At 38.0% G+C, this 22551-nt stretch overlaps 1 protein-coding gene across 4 annotated transcripts in view; it reads right to left on the minus strand.

Annotated features, from left to right (window-relative positions):
• Positions 1-22551, minus strand: part of NELL2 (neural EGFL like 2) — a 526313-nt gene that overhangs the window by 233906 nt on the left and 269856 nt on the right. For all 4 annotated transcript variants that reach the window (XM_004447896.5, XM_058307852.2, XM_004447895.4 and 1 more), the window contains 3 exons: positions 21982-22073; positions 18647-18749; positions 990-1118 (listed from right to left, as the gene is read on the minus strand). In XM_004447896.5, the coding sequence (XP_004447953.2) occupies positions 990-1118; positions 18647-18749; positions 21982-22073 (324 nt within the window). The remainder of the gene's footprint in view (positions 1-989; positions 1119-18646; positions 18750-21981; positions 22074-22551) is intronic.

A 22551-nucleotide genomic window follows, 5' to 3' on the forward strand; every position in this document is an offset into this window, starting at 1 on the left:
AAAGGTCAATTAAAATAACAGATATCGATTTTTAAGGCAGAGGAAATCTATTTAAACATAAAGGAAACAGCAGGAGTTAGCTTCCCAAGAGACAACAAATCATCGCGTAACTAAATATAGGCTGCGTGTTTATACCTGACGTTTTCAGTCTCCAAGGAGCTATGGCACATGCTTGACATTTGAAAGAGGTAACCCTAGAACCCTCCAAACCTCCTAAAGGCAAAAAGACCACCAAATCAGTATTATTACTTGCAAGTCTACTAGATATGTAAGTTGCTCAGAACCTTGATCACACACTTAGTGGGAAAGATTCAGATCCATGCCTTAGCATGGAAATCATTAATTACTGTGTGTCATGGACCTATTGGGTCTTCATGAATAGTCAAAGTCACAGAATTTGAGAATGCCAAGGGCCTACTCACTGTTTTTGGATTGTTTCCATGAGAGAATAAGCCACCTTGAATATTAATTAAGACTTTTAAAAAATTACTAGGAAACTATTTATCTCACTGGGGTTATTTATAAATTCCATAACACGTAAATACAAATACAGAAATTACTTACTCTAGCAAAAAAAACACAAAAAACAAAAATAGCAGTGGGCACTTTATCTTCCTGTTAATTGATTCCCTTTGTTATACAACATTGTCTGGAAAAATCTGAACAGATCTAACTGCAAGCTACAGTAATCATATCAATATGTGAGCTATTTGGATATCTAATTATGAAAAAAAGAAGGCAATTTCACAGTGGAAGCATTGTTCTAATTCAAGAAATCAGCCATATTAACTTATTACTCTGACATAAAGCAGATATCTAGAAAACTTTAATTTGAAAGATAATTATTTTTAGCTGATTAATATGCTTCACATTAAATTCACTGCTTTTAATGGGCCCATCAACTTGACAACCTGGGAAATTAATAAATTTTGCATGCAGTAATCCTAGGAAATTTACACGGCTGAGCTACACATCATGACAAGGATTACCTTCACAGTAGGCATTGTCTTCTCGAAGGGCTCTGAAACCATCTCGACAGCTACAAACAGCCCTGTCATTCAGATTTCTGCAGACAGAATTCTCCATGCAGTTATGCCTTTCAGAACAAAAGTCATAACCTGCAAGAAAACATGAACTTAGTAAGGTAAATGAAACTATGACAAAACACATTGTCTATTCTATAGCTTCCTTTGATTTTGAAGCTATTTCTCCCTTAATGATCTTTTTTTTTAAATTAATAGTCTCCAGCCAATGGCAATAGTATGAGTACCAATAATTTTTCATGTTTAACTCAATTTCTACTTCAAGTTAATTGTCTTCTTTGTTTTTTACTTTATAGATGTTATATAGTTCCTAATATTTGAATTAGAGTCTGCTATATATCCAAAACAAGGATTCTTGGAATCCAAGAAAAGACCTACAATACAGAAAGATACAGTGCAAAAGTAATACAAGAACAAGCAGTTGAACATTATCAAAAACTATGGGTAAAAACTATAGCTAATGCAGACCAGGCCAGATGAAATGTGCACGTTGTATATTTTAGAAATGTAACAGACAGCTTGGCATCCTTAACAAATTTTTCTAAATATGTTAAAAAGTAAAAATTACATTACTTTAAACCAATTTTCTCTAGAAATCTGCAAGGCAAAGTATGTCCACTCAAAGGAAGAAGACCATTTTTACGAATAAAAAAGATTTCACATATCCCAGAGTCTTTATGAGAGGAAAGAAAAATGGCACTTTATATAAGCAGTGGCACCAATCATGTGCAATTTTGCAAGATCTCTTTTTCTGCCTGAACCCATTGTTCAAAGATCATATTAAGATACTGAAATGAAAAGCTTGAACACTGAAATCCATATTTAATGGAAATTACATGATTTTACATCATTCAATTTTCAAATTGCCTGATGCATAAGTTATCTATCTAGTTTTATATTGTCAAATGAATTACTATTTCATTTTACTTGAGAAAATCATGAAAATGGAGGTTCTAAAGCAGTTCCTCTTATTTGGTAACAAAATTTCTGTAGAACACTGGTTCAGTGAAAGAGTGGACAAAACTATTCTTGGCCAACAGGTATACTCTGGTACAGCATAATGGCTGGCTAGCATCCAGTCTGACTGCTGCCCATACTGACTATGTTGAATATCACCCCCCCAGGGTTAAAACATTATACCCATGAAATGCAACTATGATATATAGTAAGATCCTATCGAAACAATTCAATGAGCCTTAAGGACCATGATTCTCCCAAAATGCAAGATGGGATTTAAAAAGGTAAAAAGAAAATCAAATGAATTAGTGATTTCTAAAAAAAATAAAATAGAAGACAGGTTATTATTAATAAGACCAGAAAAACAGATCCCGTAACAGCATTTTAAATCATTTGGCAACGCAATTTCTCCTTTAATGAGATTTTTCACTATCTAAATTCTCATGATTAGGATTGAACATTTACAAGTGAAAAGCTCATTCTTAAGAAGAGGAAAAGTTAAAAACTGTTTTCTCCTAAGGTTTTTTATTTCCTTCTTCAAGTAGCTAAATTGAGGTCATATTTCTTGAAATATATTCCATTGTCTTTTTACAATGCCTGAGGGGGAATGATTTAAGTTAAAAACCATCTTCACTCTATCCCAATAGCTCAGCGCATCATCAGACTAAAATGAAAAAGCTTCAAAAACCACTTCATACTTACTCTACATTAAAACAAAGTTACTAAAAAACATTGTCTGCTCTTTAAGATACATGGAAAATCAAGAGATCATGTTCTAACGTAGTGCTAAATCTCCGTATAACGTTACCTGTAACATTGTAAACAACTTTTAGAGGGCTGTAACTAAGAATGAGTATAATTCATGATGCATTTTTCTTTTTCCTTTTACACGTTCATATATTTCAAAACTATATCTCAATGTTTCACTTTGTGGCCCTTTTTCTTCTCTCATTTTTCAGACTCCTTCCAATACTGCCTATGCAATATGCTTCCTCTTTGATAATCTGTCTTCAGTTCTGCCTTATTAATGGTGAGATGACACACCTCAGCATCAAACACCACTCGAACACACCTTGCAGTGCTTACTCTAAGAACTTTTCAACTATGAAACCACAGTGAGGTCTGCCTTTCACTGTTTTAGGTAAAAGTTAGGAACTGCTTCACTTTTTATCAGACGGATTTCATTAACCCAGACACTTAAAAACTAAACATTTCAATCAATCAAATTCTAATGTACTCTAATGACATTGTCAAATAACTGTTATGATTTATTCTCTCAACAAATAAATTGATTGACTTTACTGGTTGTTTTGTTGCTCAAAATGCCAGGGTCAAATGCTAATTACTGACAGAAAATTCAGACTCAAAATGAGTTTTTACCAATCTATAGGGAATAGCTTCAAAGAAACAGAATATGGATTGGCAAGAAGGCATATTCCTATTACCAACATAGTGATATTTCTATTCATATGCACTTAGCTTTTGGTGTTGCCAGACCTGGGTTTACATCCAATCTCTGCCACTTACTAGGCTGAGTTATTAACTGTATAAGTTAATTAAACTTTCTAAACCTTCGATTTTTCTCACCTGCAAATTTGGGCTTAAATCTATCTTACAAAAATGTGAGGTTCAAATGAGATACATGTAAAAGAATAAGTATAGCATGTGTTAATAACTAAAGGTATTAGATTATTACTAATAAGCTACAAACCAAGTATGTTGAAATTCATATCATAGAAGGGAATTCAAATATTTATTATAAATGAAAGGACCAATGATCTAACAGAGCCTAGCCTCTATCTTATTTTCTTCTTAGGGTTTTAACCTCAATAATGCCAAGTCTTTTATTCCCTTTATAAGTTTTATAAACTTATATGAAGTTCTGTTTCTTCTATTAAGTGGAGATCTTTCTATAATCTATGGATATATTTCTCTGTAACTGGATAAGTAGAGAAAGGTGGATACAAAGGATTATGAGTAAGTAAAACCAATGTAAAAGCATTAGTTTGACTAATGGTCATACATAATATCCATGAGATAACGAATACAATAATTTCATGGTGAATATGTGTTACTTTTGCCTACAAGTATCTATTCCTTCTTTCTGCAGGAAAAAAGTAACTAAGTCATACTTTGGATGAACCACTCACCCCTATTGTCAGTCCAGGTTCTTATTAGAAAAATGGACTCTTCCTCCATCCCCTGTCTTGATGATCCAAATTATTGCATTTCAAAGGCCTATGCACAACAGTTTGTTCTAGTCTGGGCATATGATCCAGTTCAGGTTATTAAAGACCACTGTAACTCAAATCTGGAACTTTGTTCAACTCCTGAGAATACTGAACTTCTCTTTCACTTTACTGGGTATCATAATATGTGAGCAATAGGCTATCTGGAGCCTATCTTAAACACAGAACTTGAAAACAGGTTATTGTACATTTTGTCATAGCTTGCAAAATTGTGCAGGACAAAGTGTAAACTATAAGGTGAACTGTAGTCCATGGTTAGTAGCAATATTTCAATATGGGTTCATCAATTGTAACGAATGTACCACACTAATGAAGGATGTTGTTGATGTGCAAAAATGTGGGAGGGTGAGGGAGAGGCACGTATGGGAATTCCATCTTTTACATAATATTTATATTACATATATTATTAAAGCCTCTTTAAAAACAAAAAAAAAATTAATTATTTAAAAAAAGAAAAGAAAGCCAGCTTGCATTTTTGGAGATAGATCATGCTATGAGATCGGAATCAAGCTGCACTTGAAGACAATTTGCCTTCTACTTACTGGAGCCAACATATTCCAATTTATTGCTTAAGCCACTTTGGATTGATGTTTGCTCACTTGCACCTAAAAGAATACTAATTTATTTAGGTGTTGTTTTGCAAAATGAGGAATTATATGGTGTTTCCCAAAGTGTGATTCATGCACATGGATGAATATTAAAAAATATACCAATAGCAAAATATTTCTTTTAATGTGTATGAGAAATATACCAACCTAGCAAATAACCCTGTTTTTGCATGGATACCATTACTTAGGAAGGAAACTAAATTTAAAAAGTGACTTGAGTAACAGATTTTAAAATATTTAACTAAGTTAGTAATTAACAAGTAATAGTAAAATTACTATTCTATTATTAATCATACAGAGATAAGAATCATGATGATAATAACTGAATAATTTAGGGAAGTATGGCTTATCCAAAAGTTGGGAGAGGAGAATGAGTTACACCAACTCAACACTCTGCATATGTATACCCTTAGTACTTATAAGATAATTATGAGGCATGCTCAAGTAAATACAGTAAATGAAAGTGGGATATCCATTGAATAAGACTTGGGGACTGTGCAGGCAGAGAAAGGGCATAAAAGGCTGGAGAAGGTGAATGAGAAGGGATGCAGATTGGAAGGCTATATTACATTATTTCTGTATCTAAGTACAGTTCTTACTGTATTGCTAAGCCTCTGTCACATTGTAATTTTGTTATAAGCTTCCTTGAATGGACTCTCAAATGGGAAAAAAGTAAAAAAACATTGCTGCTACATTACTTCAGACTTGCTACCACATTAGATAGTCAGCTGCAGAGCACCTAGAAAAGTCTTGATTGGATTTTATTTGGGGATCGTGATTTAGAGCTTTATTTCAGTGCACAGTTTGGTTTCCAGCCACTGGTCAATGAAAGGTTAATGCTTTATTCAAATGCTCTGCCCTTAGAGAACATTTACAAAATGCTGTTCAACAACTTACTCTTGCAAAAGTGAAAAGAGCAGCTTTAACACTATGAAAACATTGGAAACTGGAGGCCAATTTTATTATAAGTGAATTTGTCACAGTTTATGTGTAGAAGCTGCCTCAAAAGTTAAGCCATAGAAATTTCACTTTTTTCTAGTTTTAAAGGACATAATTTTACTCATATTTGATGTATAAAACTGAAGCAATTTTTATTATAAATGGGGCTAAATGTTTCAAGAAGGGCCAACCTGGGAAGCAGATTTGCTCCAAGGATAGGGTGTCCGCCTACCACATGGGGGGTCCACAGTTCAAACCCCAGGCCTCCTTGACCCGTGTGGAGCTGGCCCATGCACTGTGCTGATGGGCGCAAGGAGTGCCATGACACGCAGAGGTGTCGCCCATGTAGGGGAGCCCCACGCGCAAGGAGTGCACCCTGGAAGGAGAGCCGCCCAGCACAAAAGAAAGCACTGCCTGCCCTGGAGTGGTGCCGCACACACTGAGAGCTGACCCAACAAGATGACGCAACAAAAAAAACACAAACACTGATTCCAGGTGCCGCTGATAAGGATAGAAGTGGTCACAGAAGGGGGGCGAAGGGGAGAGAAATTTAAAAAAAAAAATCTTAAAAAAAAAAATCTTTAAAAAAATAAGAAGGGCCAACTTGCTCAATATCAGTATGAATATTATCTAGGCTAATGGTTCTCAATCCAGGCCATGTAAAAGAATTCATGAAGGAGCTTACCTCTTTTTATATATATATATATAATTTTTAAAGAAGCTTTAGATTACATAAAGATTTCATCAAAAATATATGGGATTCCCATACAGGAGCTTACTTTTTAAAATAGTGATAACAAGGCCCCATCTCACATCAATTATATCAGAATCTCAGTTAGAGGGGTTATTGATCACAGTTGTATTTTTTAGTGTGCTGCATAAATACACTAAGTTTTAACCATGGCAACAATTTAAATATAAAACAAATTTTTTCTACTAATCTTTACATATTTACTCACGTTTGATTAAAATGTCGCAGTTAGGAGATTACAGCAAGATGGCGGCAGAGTAAGGAGCTCCTAGAGTCAGTTCCTGCTATAGGGCAGTTGGCAAACACCCAGAGCTATCTGAGCTGCTGAAGCACCTGTTTGGGGGCTTCAGGAGGCCAGAAGGGCACCCTGCAACATCCTTGAAGGAGTGGAAGGAGGAGGCTGCCCATCTGCAGAGAAAACTCGTAAGTACAGCCCTCCATGCCCTGGAGGCAGGTGCCCATCTGCCACTACAGGCACAAGCCACCTCAGGAGCTATTCCACAGCTGGAATTGAAAGCTCCACTTCCCCAAAACAGGGGAGGAAGAGACAGTTGGGCACCACCTTCAGGTACTGATGAGTAAAATTCAGAGGGCTAAAGTATAATCCTGAGAACAGCTAAAGTTTGAGCCTGTCCAAGTCAGAAAGAGGCTGAGAGCCACCATCTTCACTCCATGCTTGGCACGAGGGGAAGCAGGGCAGACTGAGGATCCCAGTGCTGGCGGAGACCAGCTTCTTTCCATCCATATCATATTGCAGGTCTAGCCTAAGCCCCAGTGCCACCTCCAGCAGGGAGGAAGCTGTGGGGACCTGTGCCAGCCTCTCTGGGAAACTGCCGACCAAGCAGCAGAGGCTGGTGATTGTCCTACTCTGGCGGCACGAGCCACCCCAGGAGCTGTTCTGTGACTGGAATTGGAACCTCCAATTCCCAAAAACAGGGGAGCAGGAGACGGCTGGCTGCCAATTGCAGCTACTGAATGGTAGACTCGGATGGCTAAGGAATAACCCTAGAAAAGCTGGGGTGTGAATTTGTCCAAGTTGGAAAGAGGCTGGTAGCTCCATTTTGAATCCACGCCAGCCTGAGGGGAAGCCGGCCTGACCAAATATCACAATGACAGTAGGAGCCAGTTTCTTTCACTCAGATCAGCCTGCAGTCCTAGCCTAGGCTTCAGGTCCACCTCTGGCAGGGAGGAGGCTGGCTAGCTCTGCACCAGTCTATCCAGGTAACCGAAAGTACCCTGGCTGGCACAAACTGAATAATCGGAAGTCTACTGGGGCAACTGTGGTCATCTTGGACCTGCACTACATAGATTGCTGCCCACACCTGTAGCTCCATCCATGCCCCAGGCAGGAGAAAAAGGGGCATGAAGCTTCATCAGCCTCTCTGGGCAACTACAGTCTGGGCCTGCATGACTTGGATTATTCCGCACAACTCTTACTCTGTGTCCCTAGCTCTGGGAAAGGAGAAAGTTGGGAGAAACTTCATCTGTCCCTGGAACAATGAGGGCTGCTTCAGCCTCAACAGTTTATAGCACCAATTACATACTTGGCTCAGACTGCACAACCAGCAAGGGAGAAAGGGCAGGAAGCCCTAAACTAAAGAGAAAACTGCACCCAGAATAAATACTCTAGTAAGCCAGGTGGCAAGACACCAACCAAAAATTACAATCCACACCAAGAAACAGGATATATGCCCCAGTTAAAGGAAAAAGATAAGCCTGCTGATGACATAAAGGAGCTGAGACAACTAATTATAGATGTTCAAACAAATCTCCTTAATAAATTCAATGAGATGGCTAAAGAGATTAAGGATATTAAGACATTGGATGAGCACAAAGAAGAATCTGAAAGCATACACAGAAAAATAGCGGATCTTACAGGAATGAAAGGCTCAATGAATGAAATTTTAAAAACATTGGCATTATATAATAGCAGATTTAAGGAGGCAGAGGAAAGAATTGATGAGTTTGAACAAATGGTCTCTGAAAGGGAACATATCAGAGAATAGATGAAGAAAAGAATGGAAAAAACTGAACAAAGTTTCAGGAAACTAAATGACAGCAAAAGACATGTAAATATACATGTCATGGGTGTCCCAGAAGGAGAAGAGAAGGGAAAAGGGGCAGAAGGAATATTTAAAGAAATAATGGTAGAAAATTTCCAACCCTATTGAAGGAAATAGATATCCATGTCCAAGAAGTACAATGTATTCCCATCCGAAAAAATCCAAATAGACCAACTCTGAGGCACATACTCATCAGAACATCAAATGCCAAAGACAAGAATTCTGAGAGCAGCAAGAGAAAACCAATGCATAACATATAAGGGATATCCAATAAGATTAGGTGCTGATTTCTCACCAGAAACCATGGAGGCAAGAAGACAGAGGTCTGATATATTTAAGATACTATGAGAGAAAAACTTCCAGTCATTAATTTTATATCCAGCAAGACTGTCTTTCAAAAATGAGGGCAAGATCAGAATACTCACAGAAAAATAGGAACAGAGAATTTCTAACCAAGAGAACAGATTTTCAGGAAATACTAAAGGGTGTGCTAGATCCTGAAAAGTAAAGAAAGAAGAGAGAGGCCTGGAAGAGAGTCTAGAAATGAAGGTTTTATCAATAAAAGTAACTAAAAGTGTCAAAAGAGTGGTGAAAATAAAATATGGCAGATAAAACTCCAATAGAACTAAACTTAACCTACAAGTACTTGTATTCAGAAAACTGCAACCCAATGTTAACAAAAATCAAAAAGTCCTAAATGACTGGAAGAACAGTCCATGCTCATGGATTAGAAGACTAAATATGACTAGGATGTCAATTTTACTCAAATTTATATACAGATTCAATGCAACCCTGATAAAAATTCCACCAGCATTTTTTTAAAACTTGAAAACACAATTATTAAATTTATTTGGAAGGATAAGGGGTTCTGAATAGCCAGAAACATCTTAAAAGGAAAAGTGAACCCTCATCTCTAGACTTTAAATTATACTACCAAGCTATAGTCATAAAAACAGCATGGTACTGTCATAAAGACAGATACATAGACCAATGGAACCAAACTGATGGCTCAGAAACAGACCCTCACAGGTGTGGTCAAGTGATTTTTGACTAGCCTGTCATACCCACACAGCTCAGGCAGAACAGTCCATTCAACAAATGGTGTTGAAAGAACTGTATATCCATAGCCGAAACAAGGAAAGAGGACCCCTATCTCACACCTTATCCAAAAATTAACTCAAAATGGATAAAAAAACTAAAAATAAAAGCAAGAACCATAAAACTTCCAGAAGAAATTGTAGGAAAATATCTTAAAGACCTGGTGGTAGATGGTGGATTCTTAAAGGAGATAAGAGAAGGACTGAGTGGACTACTGATGTTTAATGTATGTGGCAGTTTTAATGAGCTTTACTGTAAAAGTGTGGATATGTATAGAATGGATGGTAACAAATAGTGAGCAATAGCTAGTTTATAAAGGAGATGCGGCTGAAAATGGTAGTCTAGGGATGTAAATGCCAATTGACAGAATGTTAGAGGATAATCTGGGAACTGAATAGCACATTAAACCGAGAGGTGGATGAGAGTTGTGGTTGATGGTACAGATCCAAGAGTGTCCTTTGTGAGCTAGAGCAAATGTATATCCCTACTGCAGGGTGTTGGGAAAACATGGGAAAAATACAATTGGAATGATCTATGGACTGTGGTTAGCAGGAATTATATAATATTCTTGTATCTATGCCAAAGATGTACTGTGTTGATAATGGAAAATGTGAGCCAAGTGTACACCATGAACACACTAATAATCAGATGATATTATCTTATCTGTAGCAAATGTTCCACGACAGCATGGTGTTTTGATAGAGGGGTGTTGCTTGGGAATTTTGAACTTCTGTCATAAAAAATATATTTAAAAAATAATAATAGGGTGAGTTGGGGGAAAATACACCAAATATCAGATAAGGACTATAATTAGTAATAAGATTTTGACAATATTCTTTCATAATTTGTAACAAACATCTCACAACAATGCAAGGTATTGGTGGAGGGTTAATGTATGGGACCCCTATATGATGTTATGCATATTTGCTTTATAAGTTCAGAACGTTTACTATACACTTAATTGTTTATGTATGTTCACATACAAATGACATAAAGATAATAATAATAGGGAGCGTTGGGGGAAAATACTTTGGTTAGTAGTAATATTTTGACAATGCTCTTTAATCATTAGTTAAAAAGGTTTAACAACAATGTAAGGTGTTGGTGGTAGGGTGAGTTATGAGAGTCCTGTATGATGTTATATATGTTTGTTTTGTAAGTTCACAACTATTACTATACACTTATTGTTTATGTATGTTTGTGTGTGGGTGATATATTTCAATACATTAATTTTTTTTTTAAAGTCACACTTAGGAGTGAGCTCATTTCAGTAACACTAGGGACTATACAGACAGTCCCCAACTCTTCAGAACCTGCCACACACACACACACACCCTTGCATACACCCATCCACACTCCAACAATCATGGGTGCTAAGTTCACACATAACATGGGGACTCTTCCCTGGCTTCTTTCAGGACCTGGAGATCAGAAGAGAGAATCCATCAGTGAAAAGAAGCTGGGACTGCTCAATGCAACTCTCTGCTCTGCCAATGACCAAGTGAAGACAAGACACTGGGGCAGTCATTTCTTTGACACAAAATCTAACAATCTAACAAGGTCAAGGAGCAGCTTAAGTTAGTCTTAGAACTCTTTTTTAGGGCCACAAAAGGGTAGCAAGTGGGGGGAAAAAAGGAAAATCCTGCCATTTTAATTCTAAGGGGAAAAAAGGAGTAAAGAATATTTAACACTTGATCCTTAGGACAACCAGCAAGATGGCAGTGGTGTAAGGAGCTCCTAGAGTCAGCTCCTGCTACAGGGCAGTTAGTCAACACCCAGAGCTCTCTGGAGCTAGCTGAAGCACCTATTTGGGGGCTCCAAGAACCCAGAAGAGCATCCTGCAACATCCTTGAAGGAGTGGAAGGAGGAGATGCTCATCTGCAGAGAAGACTTGTAAGTAGAGTGCTCCATGCCAAGGGGGCAGATGCCCATCCTCCACTGCAGGCACAGCGGCCTCGGGAGCTATTCCACACCTGGAATTGAAACCTCCACTTTCCCAAAACAGAGAGGAAGAGACGGTTGGGCACCAACTTCAGCTATTGATGAGTAAATTTGGTGGGCTAAAGTATAATCCTGAGAACAGCTGAAGCTTGAGCCTGTCTAAGTCAGAGAGAGGCTGGAACCTCCATCTTAACTCCGTGCCTGGTACAAGGAGAAGCGGGGCGGGCTGAAAACCCCAGTGCTGGTGGAGACCAGCTTCTTTCCATCCAGGTCAGATTGCAGCTCTAGCTTAGGCCCCAGTGCCACCTCCAGCAGGGAGGAAGCTACAGGGACCTGCGCCAGCCTCTCCAGGAAATTACTGGCCAGGCCGCAGAGGCCAGTGATTGTCCTACTTGGGAGCACAAGCTGCCCCAGGAACTATTCTGTGGCTGGGATTTGAAGCTCCATTTCCCAAAAACAGGGGAGGAAAAGATGGTTGTTCACTGATTTTAGGAACTGATTGGTGAATTTGACTGGCTATAGTATAACCCTAAGAAAAGCTAAACTTTGAATATGTCCAGGTCGGAACGAGGTCATTGGCTGCCATTTTGACTCCGCCCTCAGCCTGAGGGGAAGCCAGGGTAACAAAATCACACTCATAGTAGGAACCAGTTTCCTTCACCCACATGGGCCTGCAGCCCCAGCCTAGGCATTAGCCCTGACTCTGGCAGGGAGGAGGCTGGTGGGCACTTCACCAGCCTAGCCAGGTAACTGCAGGTACATTTGGCTGGCAGAGACAGAATATTCAGAAGTCTACTGGGACAACCTCAGTCATCTTGGACCCACACTGCATAGCTTGCTGCCACACCTGCAGCACCATCCCCACCCAGGCAGAGGAGAAAGAGGCATGAAGCATAATTAATCTCCCTGAGCAACTACAGTCTAGTCCTGCATGACCTGGCTTATTTCACACAGGTCTGACTCTGTCCCTTACCCTGGCAAAGGAGAAAGTTGAGAGAAGCTTCATCAGTCCCTGGGGCAATGAGGGCAGCTTGAGCCTCCACAGTTTATAGCACAAACTACATCCTTGGTTCCTACTGTACAACCAGCAAGGGAGAAAGGGCAGGAAGCCCTGAACTAAAGAGAAAAACTGCACCCAGAATAAATACTCCAGTAACCCAGGTGCCAAGACACCAACAAAAAATTACAATCCACACCAAGAAATAAGAAGCTATGGCTCAGTTAAAGGAACGAGATAAGCTTGCAGATGACATAAAGAAGTTGAGACAACTAATTATAGATGTTCAAACAAATCTCCTTAATAAATACAATGATATGGCTAAAGAAATTTTGGATATTAAGAAGACATTGGATGAGCACAAAAAAGAATCTGAAAGCATACATAGAAAAATAGATCTTATGGGAAAGAAAGATGCAATAAATGAAATTTTAAAAAATATTGGAATCATATAATAGCAGAATTGAAGAGGCAGAAAAAAGGGTTGGTGAGCTTGAAAACATGGCCTCTGAAAGGGAATATACAAAAGAAGAGATGAAGAAAAGAATAGAAAAATTGAACAAGGTCTCAGGAAACTAAATGACAGCAAAAGACATGTAAACATACATATCATGGGTGTCCCAGAAGAAGAGAAAGAAAAAGGGGCAGAAGGAATATTTAAAGAAATAATGGTAGAAAATTTCCAACCCTATTGAAGGAAATAGATATCCATGTCCAAGAAGCACAATGTATTCCCATCCGAAAAAATCCAAATAGACCAACTCTGAGGCACATACTCATCAGAACATCAAATGCCAAAGACAAGAATTCTGAGAGCAGCAAGAGAAAACCAATGCATAATATATAAGGGATATCCAATAAGATTAAGTGCTGATTTCTCACCAGAAACCACGGAGGCAAGAAGACAGCAGTCTGTTATATTTAAGACACAAGAGAAAAACTTCCAGCCAAGAATCTTACGTCCGGCAAGACTGTCTTTCAAAAATGAGGGTGAGTTTAGAATATTCATGGATAAACAGAAACTGAGAGAATTTCTAACCAAGAGAACAGATTTTCAGGAAATACTATAGGACGTGCTAGATCCTGAAAAGAAAAGAAAGGAGAGAGAGGCCTGGACAAGAGTCTAGAAATGAAGGTTTTATCAATGAAAGTAACTAAAAGTGTCAAAATAGTGGTGAAAATAAAATATGACAGATAAAACTCAAATAGGACTAAACTTATCCTACAATATAAAGCACTTGTATTCAGAAAACTGCAACTCAATGTTAAAAGAAATCAAAAAAGGCCTAAATAACTGGAAGAACATTTCATGCTCAGAGATTGGAACACTACATATCATTGAGATGTCAGTTCCATTCAAATTGATATACAGATTCAATGCAATCCCAATAAAAAGTCCACCAGTATTTTTTTTATTGAAAACACAATTATTAAATTTATTTAGAAGGGTTAAGTGGTCCTGAATAGCCAGAAACCTCTTAAAAAGGAAAAATAACTCTCCTCTCTAGACTTTAAATTATATTACCTAGCTATAGTGGTAAAAACAGCATGGTACTGGCATAAAGACAGGCACATAGACCAATGGAACCAAACTGATGGCACAGAAACAGACCCTCACAGGTGTGGTCAAGTGATTTTTGACTAGCCTGTCAAACTCACACATCTCAGGCAGGGCAGTCCATTCAACAAATGGTGCTGAAAGAACTGGATATCCATAGCCGAAACAAGGAAGAGGACCCCTATCTCACATCTTATCCAAAAATTAACTCAAAATGGATCAAAAACCCAAAAACAAAAGCAAGAACCATAAGGTTTATAGAAGAATTTTTAGGAAAATAGCTTCAAAACCTGGTGGAAGGTGGTGGATTCATAAAGGTGGTAAGAGGAGGACTAAGATGGATTACTGATGTTTAATGTACATGGCAGTTTTAATTAGCTTTACTGTAAAAGTTTGGAAATATATAGAGTGGTTGCTAACACAAAGTAACAGCTAGTTTATAAATGGGCATGTGGCTAAAAATGGTAGTCTAGGTATATAAAAGCCAATTAACAAAATGCTAGAGAATATTCTTGGAACAGAATAGCACAGTAAACCAAGAGTTGGATGAGAACTGTGGCTGATGTTACAGATGCAAGAGTGTCCTTTGTGAGATAGAGAAAATGTACATCACTATTGCAGGGTGGTAGGAATGTGGAGAAGCATGGGAAAGATACCACTGGAGTGACCTATGGCCTGTGGTTAGCAGTAATAATATAATATTCTTGCATCCATGCCAAAGATGTACTGTGTTGATAATGGGGCAGTATGGAAAATGTGTGCCAAATGTACTCTATGGACATGGTAACAATCAGATGATATTATATTATTTGTAAAAAATGTTCCACCAGTGTGGTGTGTTGATAGAGGAGTGTTGCTTGAGAATTCTGCACATGTGCATGATTGTTTTATAAGTTTACAACTTCTGTCATAAAAAATATATTTAAAAAATCATAATAGGGTGAGTTGGGGGAAAATACACCAATATCAGATAAGGACTATAATTAGTAGTAAGATTTTGAAAATCATAATTTGTAACAAAACATCTCACAACAATGAGAGGTGTTGGTGGAGGATCGATGAATGGGACCCCTGTATGATGTTATGCATGTTGGTTTGTAAGTTTACAACTTTTACTATACACTTATTGTTTATGTATGTTCATATATAAATGATATAAAGATAATAATAATAATACAGGTGGTTGGGGAAAAGTACTTTGCTTAGTAGTAATATTTCGACAATGCTCTTTAGTCATTAGTTAAAAAGGTTTAACAATGCAAGATATTTGTGGTAGAGTGAGGTGTGAGAGTCCTGTATGATGTTTTATATGTTTGTTTTGTAAGTTCACAACTATTACTGTTCACTTATTGTTTATCTATGTTTATGTATGAGAGATATACTTCAATAAATTAAAAACAAAACAAAAACAAAAACAAAAAAAAACCCTTGACCCTTATTTTTGAAAGACTGCAGCTTGACCCTAAGGAAACCAGCTGGGCCCTACAAATGCCACCTGATCACAACCTCACTGGGACAGCAGTTCGTTTTTATTTGTGAAGGGAAGAGAAAAAATTTGTCAGAGAAACAAGCGGGTCACAATCACACCCCTATCATATTACTGTTTTGGCCAAGCTACCTCTGCTCTGTCTCACAGTTGGCCCACGGGCCTGAGAGTTCTGAGGCAGTGGGACGTGCCAAGGCCTCTGCCTTCAGCCTTCTGAGAAGGACGAGTCCTTGGCGTCCAGACAGACCTGAAGTGTTCCACAATTTCTGTGACCAGATTTCCCATTTCTTAATTTGCTTTTTTGTAATATATCAGGGGCTTTTAAAGAGAAATGGATGTGGTCAGGGCTTAACGTAACGCTAGCAAGGCCCTATCCCAGCTTCTCACCCAGATCAGGTCCGATCAGGTCTGATTTGGATTTGCCTGAGTCTGAGCTATTAGCCTCTATTCTCTAAGTAGCCCCGGACACCAGTATTGGACTTTAACACACCTCCCGTGCATGGTGGGTCTACTTCCCCTCCCCTTGTACCTGGGCTGGCCTATGACGGCTTGGACCAAATGGAATGTGTCAGAAGTGGTGCCTGTAAGATCCCTGCGCCATACTTCAAGGTCTGACTCTCCTGTTGGACAGCGCTTGAGGACTGCTCCTGAGAGCACATCAGAGGGAGGAAGCCCCAGCTGGGCCCACGCTTCCAGCCATCCCCCCAGGGGGCCAGCTGTGTGTGAGGCCATCCTGAACCTTCCAGGCCATCCCTGCTACCGCCTGCGTACCCCCGAGGGACCGCATTCAACACCGCATGGAGCAGAAGAGTTGCCTGGACAAGCCCCGTCTGAATTCCTACCCACGATATTGTGATAAGGAATCAAATGGTTGTTGTTTCAAGCCACTGAATTTTGGAACAGTTTGTTATGCAGTGACAGATAACTACTCATCTTAGGTTTTGAGGGATGCCACATGAAAATATACCATAAAGAGGTGGCTTAAAACCATAGAAACTTAATGTCTCACAGATCTGGAGGCTGGAAGTTTGGAATCAAGGTGTCAGCAGGGCCATGCTCCTTCTGAAGTAGGTGGGGGACCATCCTTCCCTGCCACTTCCCAGCTCTAGTGGTTTGTGGCAACCCTGAGTGTTCTTTGGCTTGCAGCTGCAGCACTCAATCTCTGCCTCTATTTTCACATGGCATTCTCTTTCATGTCTGCTGATCCTGGGTCCAAATTTCCTTCTTCTTACAAAGCCACCAGTTATATTGGCTAAGAGCCCACCCTAATCACCTTTGGTCTCATCTCAACTAATCACACCCTCAAAAGCCCGATTTCCAAATGAGGTCACATTCCTGGAACCAGGGGTTAAGACTTGAACCTTTAGGGGAACACAATTCACCCCACAGCATTACTCAAACTGTGCTCCCACTGACCAACAGCCTCAACAGTACCTGGGAGCTTGTTAGAAATGCAGATTCTTTGGCCCCACCCCAGACCTGCAGAATCAGGATCTACATTTTAATAAGACCCCTAGTTTATTATACGCACCTTTAAGTCTAAGAAGTACAGATACAGCTTATCTTTGGCTGCCGAAGACACTCTACTGAAGCTGTAGACGAGGGGTCCAGCTCCCAAATCAAATGACTAAAATGCGCAGTCTTGATTCATAAAATTCCACATGTGCTCTGTGCAAGCATTGGCTCAGGCACCATGAGGGGGAAAACACTTTATGACATGTCTATTTGACTAGTTATTTGTAGATATAAGTGCTCCTTAATTCCTAAGAATTACCCTGAAAACTCCTTGAAGGGCAGACCAAGTCTTAAACCACTTTGTAATTCCCAAAGAGCCTTTAACTGAATGAAAGGAAGAAAGAACTCTAAACACACACACACACAATAAGACAAAACAAAACAATCCTACACAATCCTGATAAAAATAGGAAAAGGGGATCTTATGACTACTTTTTTAAAAGATTAGGTTAAAGGAAACAAAATGGTATATGTTTTATAAAGTTTCTTTTTCTCCATTTTTCTATTTAAGCTTTTTTTTGTACTTGAAGTAAAGAATACCAATCAAGCAAGTGCTACCAGTTCATTTAATGAGCAAGAACTACAATCCGAGTGTCCTACTAGGTATTAGGGATATAAAGAAGGATATGAAAACCCAGCACTGCCCTCCAGGTGCAAAGTTTAATGAAGAAGATGGATTTATAAACATGTAATTTCAATATAACACAGGCAGGCACATATTGTTTTAGAATTGGAAGAGGCCTGAAAAACCTGAATACAATCAATATTTTTGCTTAATACTTGAATCTATAATAAAACACTAAGCTTAAGATCCTTTTGTGATGGGGACTCACTGCCTCCTGAGGCGGCCTATTGCATTTCTGATTTGCTCTAATTTTAGGGTTTTCTTACATTGAACTGAAAGCCTAAGTACCTTCCACCTATTGGTCATAGAAGTCCACAGAGCAAGCAATGCTGTCTGATGGCCTCTATCTTCTGAGAAAACTAGAAACCTAAGAGTGAAGGAGAGTAGAACTGAGAAGATAATGCTTTGAAGTACTCACAGTGGAAATTGCGCAAAGACATAGAGAAGAAGAGGAAACAAAACCGAAAGAAAAATACTGTCGCCAAGCAGCAGTGACTGTGGATAAAATAACAGCACTGCTGTGTAATTTTCTCCAGAACTGTTGTGGTGACTCGGAACAAGTGCACAAAGAAGTGTACAGATCCAGAGCCTGAGGCAGGTACACGACACCTGACAGAAATGCCTGGGGACATGTGGGTTTTCATTCAAATCAGTACATATTTCATGACTACCTAATGCGTGACAAATTAGGAAGACATTTAGGGAACTCCTAACAGTTTTGGGAATAACTTGCTCATAGAAATCCCATTTAGCATTGGTCGTACTAGCCTCCTGGAATGACTCATATACGTGATGCTCACTTTAAAAATATCTTACCTTTACAAACTCTGCAGCAGCTGTGAGACAAGGTAATCTGATGAGAATCTGGGCAATCCAACACTGGACAGCCTGAACTCTCAACAAGCTTCATGGTCTGGTCCTGTTGGGCAACAGAAAAGAAATGCTTCAACTTTTAAACCAGGGCTTACTGAGACATTTCCAGGTCCAGCAGAGTCTCTTCCACTCTGAGAGTGAGATTTTAATTCAGAGAGCCTCTGCACACGTACAGGCTCATTTCTAAAATTATCTTCAGTCACAACTGGACAAGCAGCCCTGTACACTGTACCATACCATTGCAGTCCTGTCTACATTATGCCTAAGATGATAAATCTGGAAAAACCTATTAGTTTTACACTTATTTTCAAATTCTGGTGGCAAATGTGGCAAAAAGACATTGACTCTATAGCTCCCTTTGGGGGGAAAAAAAAACAGTAAGTAAAAACTGAGCTTTTTAAACATGCTCATTTCAAAGTTTTCTAAACTATTAAAGATTCTCATAGCTGGTTCTAGTTAAGAGTATTCTGGATCATCCACAAAACTCAAGAAAATGAGGGCAGGATCCCTGTCTCTCCTGTGAGTGAATATCCAGCACATTTTCTGACACATAGTTGGCAGTCGAAAAATTTTATTGAATGAATAAATGTAAAATGATTATTAAAATAAAATCCTTCTCAAGGAGAAATCAAAATATGAAATACTTTTCTGATAATTGTAGTAGCTTCCCCTGGAAACAAACATTTGCCTTCAATACTGTAAATCACCAATCTCTTAAGAACAAGGGTTATTAACATTGTGATATTATGCTTACTAATACATAAGTAATTAAATAAGTCTGGGAACTTGAAGATTTCTATTTAACATCTGCTCAATAGTTTAGTTTTTATAGATGTAATTTCTATAAGTACTGCATTCATGGAATAAGTATGCATTTCAGCATAAAACTTTTCCTGACTTATTTATGTAAAGGATATTCTCAAAGACATCCTAATAGCTTATGAAGAAAGCAGCAGGAGAAAGTATACAGTGGAGACAAGGGCTAGTCTTTTGGTTTGACAGTAATATTAGGTCTGTTAATCTTATTTTCAGAACCACATTATTGTTTTCTGTGTTACTGTAGAAGTGACAGATTCCCAGGGCACATTTTCAAGGTCACAAAACTGACAATAAGGAAAAAAAAAAAGGGGGGGGGGGCTAGAATTGACAGTCCTGAGAAGACTGAGAGAGCTGTCAGTTATATAAAGGTGTCAATACAGGAGCGATGGGGGAAAAAAACAATGAAGGAAAAAGAAACAATGGACGTTCTGAATGTCAAGACATCATTCAAGAATAAAACAGCTTATGATAAGCTGACAGAGCATTGCTGCCCAATCAATAACCACTAGTTACATGTGGTCCTTGAGCACTTGTAAGCATAAAAGTCACATAAGATTTTGAAAAGTTAGTACAAGAATGTAAAATACTTAATAATATTTCTATTGCATATATGTTGAAATGATCATATTTCACATATATAGGGTTAAATATAGAAATTTTAGCCCAATAAAAATTACATACGTCTTATAACTCATTTATATTAGACAACACTACCTGAGAGACAGAAAACAGTGCCTTACATTTAAGTAAATAAAAGGAAAAATTCATTCATTTACCAAAAATTTATCAAGTACTTGCAGTGTTTTCTATATATAGATTTCTAACTAAACTAATTCAAAATCAATAATTTTGTAACTACTTTAATGTTGAACAGGCAACTATCTCAATAAATTTCTAAATCATAATTATCAGCATTATAGAACACACTCTGATTAAATGAAAACTGTACATGTGGGCATGTTCAAATGTGTATGCATAGCATATATATGGCATACATATATATCATCCATGTAGATATGTCATATATATGATATATTGTATTACTACAACTTCCCCCCATATACATATACAGAAGTAGTGAAGCTCAGATACCCTCAAGAATTTTAAATTTAAAGCTGATATGTGTTAAAGTTATAGTTTACCATTAGAAACCAGTGACAAAAGTCATTGCCTTCTTTGAAGTAACTTCTCTATTTTCTTTTCTCATTTTGGAAGTACCACATCTCATTCTAAGACTTCCACTCCTAATATCAATAGTGGGAGCTACTAAACTCCAAACAGGACTGGTATAGGGATGCTGATAAAGAAAAATCCATCTTGAATTACAGATTCAGCAATCCATTTTAATGTTCCTAGGCCTCAGATCTCTTATCTTTAAGATGGTAATTGACATCATAGGAGAGCCTATTTAAATCAAAAGAAGCAGCTAGAATACTTTGAAATGGACTTGAATAAATCAGACCTTTCATGCTCTAGAAACCAAACCACAGTCTTGCCTCTTTACACTCCTCCTTGGTTGTATCAAAGAACTTCCAACTTAAAATATATAAGGATTATAGCTGATTTCTCTCAGATTCTATTTATCTTGGCAAAATTCTTAGGATTCCCCTTTCCCAATTCTTAGTAATCATATAAATGCTTAGTTTATTGATGATACCTGCAAAGTAAATCACCTAACTTAATTTTCTACAAAACAGAGATATGATAAATTATCCCCAAACCCAAGAAAGGGAGACATTTAAAGAGGAAGATTAAGGAAGGACTGGTTGCAAATGGAACCCTCAAGCAAAATCTGTATATGTAGAGAGTTTCCTTCAGATAGAACACAGATTGAAATACAGTTTTATGGTCAAGAAATACAGTTTATGAAAGGCAAATATGAAAAGTGTCATGACATATATTTAGTTTATGAATGAGAAGGCCAAAGATCAGAAGTCAAGGAAATCAGATTTGCTTCAAAGAAATATTTTAAAGGACCAGAGCAAGTAAATTCAGGAGGAATTCCCCTTCAAGTAATTTAAAATTCTCCTCTCAAAGAGACTAAGAGCAGTATCAGTCTCATCTGCATTAAACAGCTCTTTTCCTTAGGTAATTTTTCTATTTTGATTTTAAATGGACTGAGATATTTCTCACCTGGGTCAATGCCATGAGTGACAACAGGCTTTACAATAGCAGACAAGAAGCTATTTTGAATTTGGAAACATGACAACTTCATACAACTTTAATTTGACAAAGGAATGTTTTTATTTATTGTAAAAATTATTTTTCAAACACTTTTATGTTTGCAAAAACTAATGGGGATGTATTTACACTTAAGCAAAAATTAACAGTGTGAAGGTTCTATTCACCTTAAAATGTGAAAAGAGATTACAAGGGTGAGTTTTATAGATAAGTTTCTATAGAAAAGTAGGTATAATGGGGAAAAAAAAATGTAAAAGGCTCATAAAGAATTACCTTACCTTGCACTCATAGAGAACACATACTCCAGAAGAGGAATAGACCGTATTTCTTTCTCCTTCAAAGTAGGTTCTTCCTTGAAATTGGCATATTGCTTTGGAAGAAAAAACACATATGTATTTATTTTTTATTAGGAAAAATAGCTTAAAGGTGTTCAGATCATTCTGTAATAATATTTCACATGTTCTCAGACATTTTTAAGGCATTTGAATGACTATAAACCTCAATTCAATCGACTATAAGGTACATGTAGGCTCAGGTTACTGCCATGGACATTAGTTTAGAGAGTAAAATAAGGCACAAAAAGGACAAGGGACAATGGCAAGTCAGAATTAGACTCCGAAAAAGCAATGCTGATAGCAAGCCAGTTAACTGCCTACTAGATGAGGTCCCACTTGGGATGCTGCTCTCAACAGGCATATGAAGCAGGTGCTTAGGGCAGCAGCAAATCAGGGGTAATACAATTATGAGAAAAGTTCATCCCAGCGTCTCCTGGGAACTCATCAAGGACCTTCGTCAGAGCTCCTGGTTTGCAGCTTGCCTGCAGAATCTGGACTTGTGCATCCCCATGG

The sequence above is a fragment of the Dasypus novemcinctus genome, chromosome 12 (genome assembly GCF_030445035.2).
Source record: "Dasypus novemcinctus isolate mDasNov1 chromosome 12, mDasNov1.1.hap2, whole genome shotgun sequence".
NCBI lineage: Eukaryota > Metazoa > Chordata > Mammalia > Cingulata > Dasypodidae > Dasypus > Dasypus novemcinctus.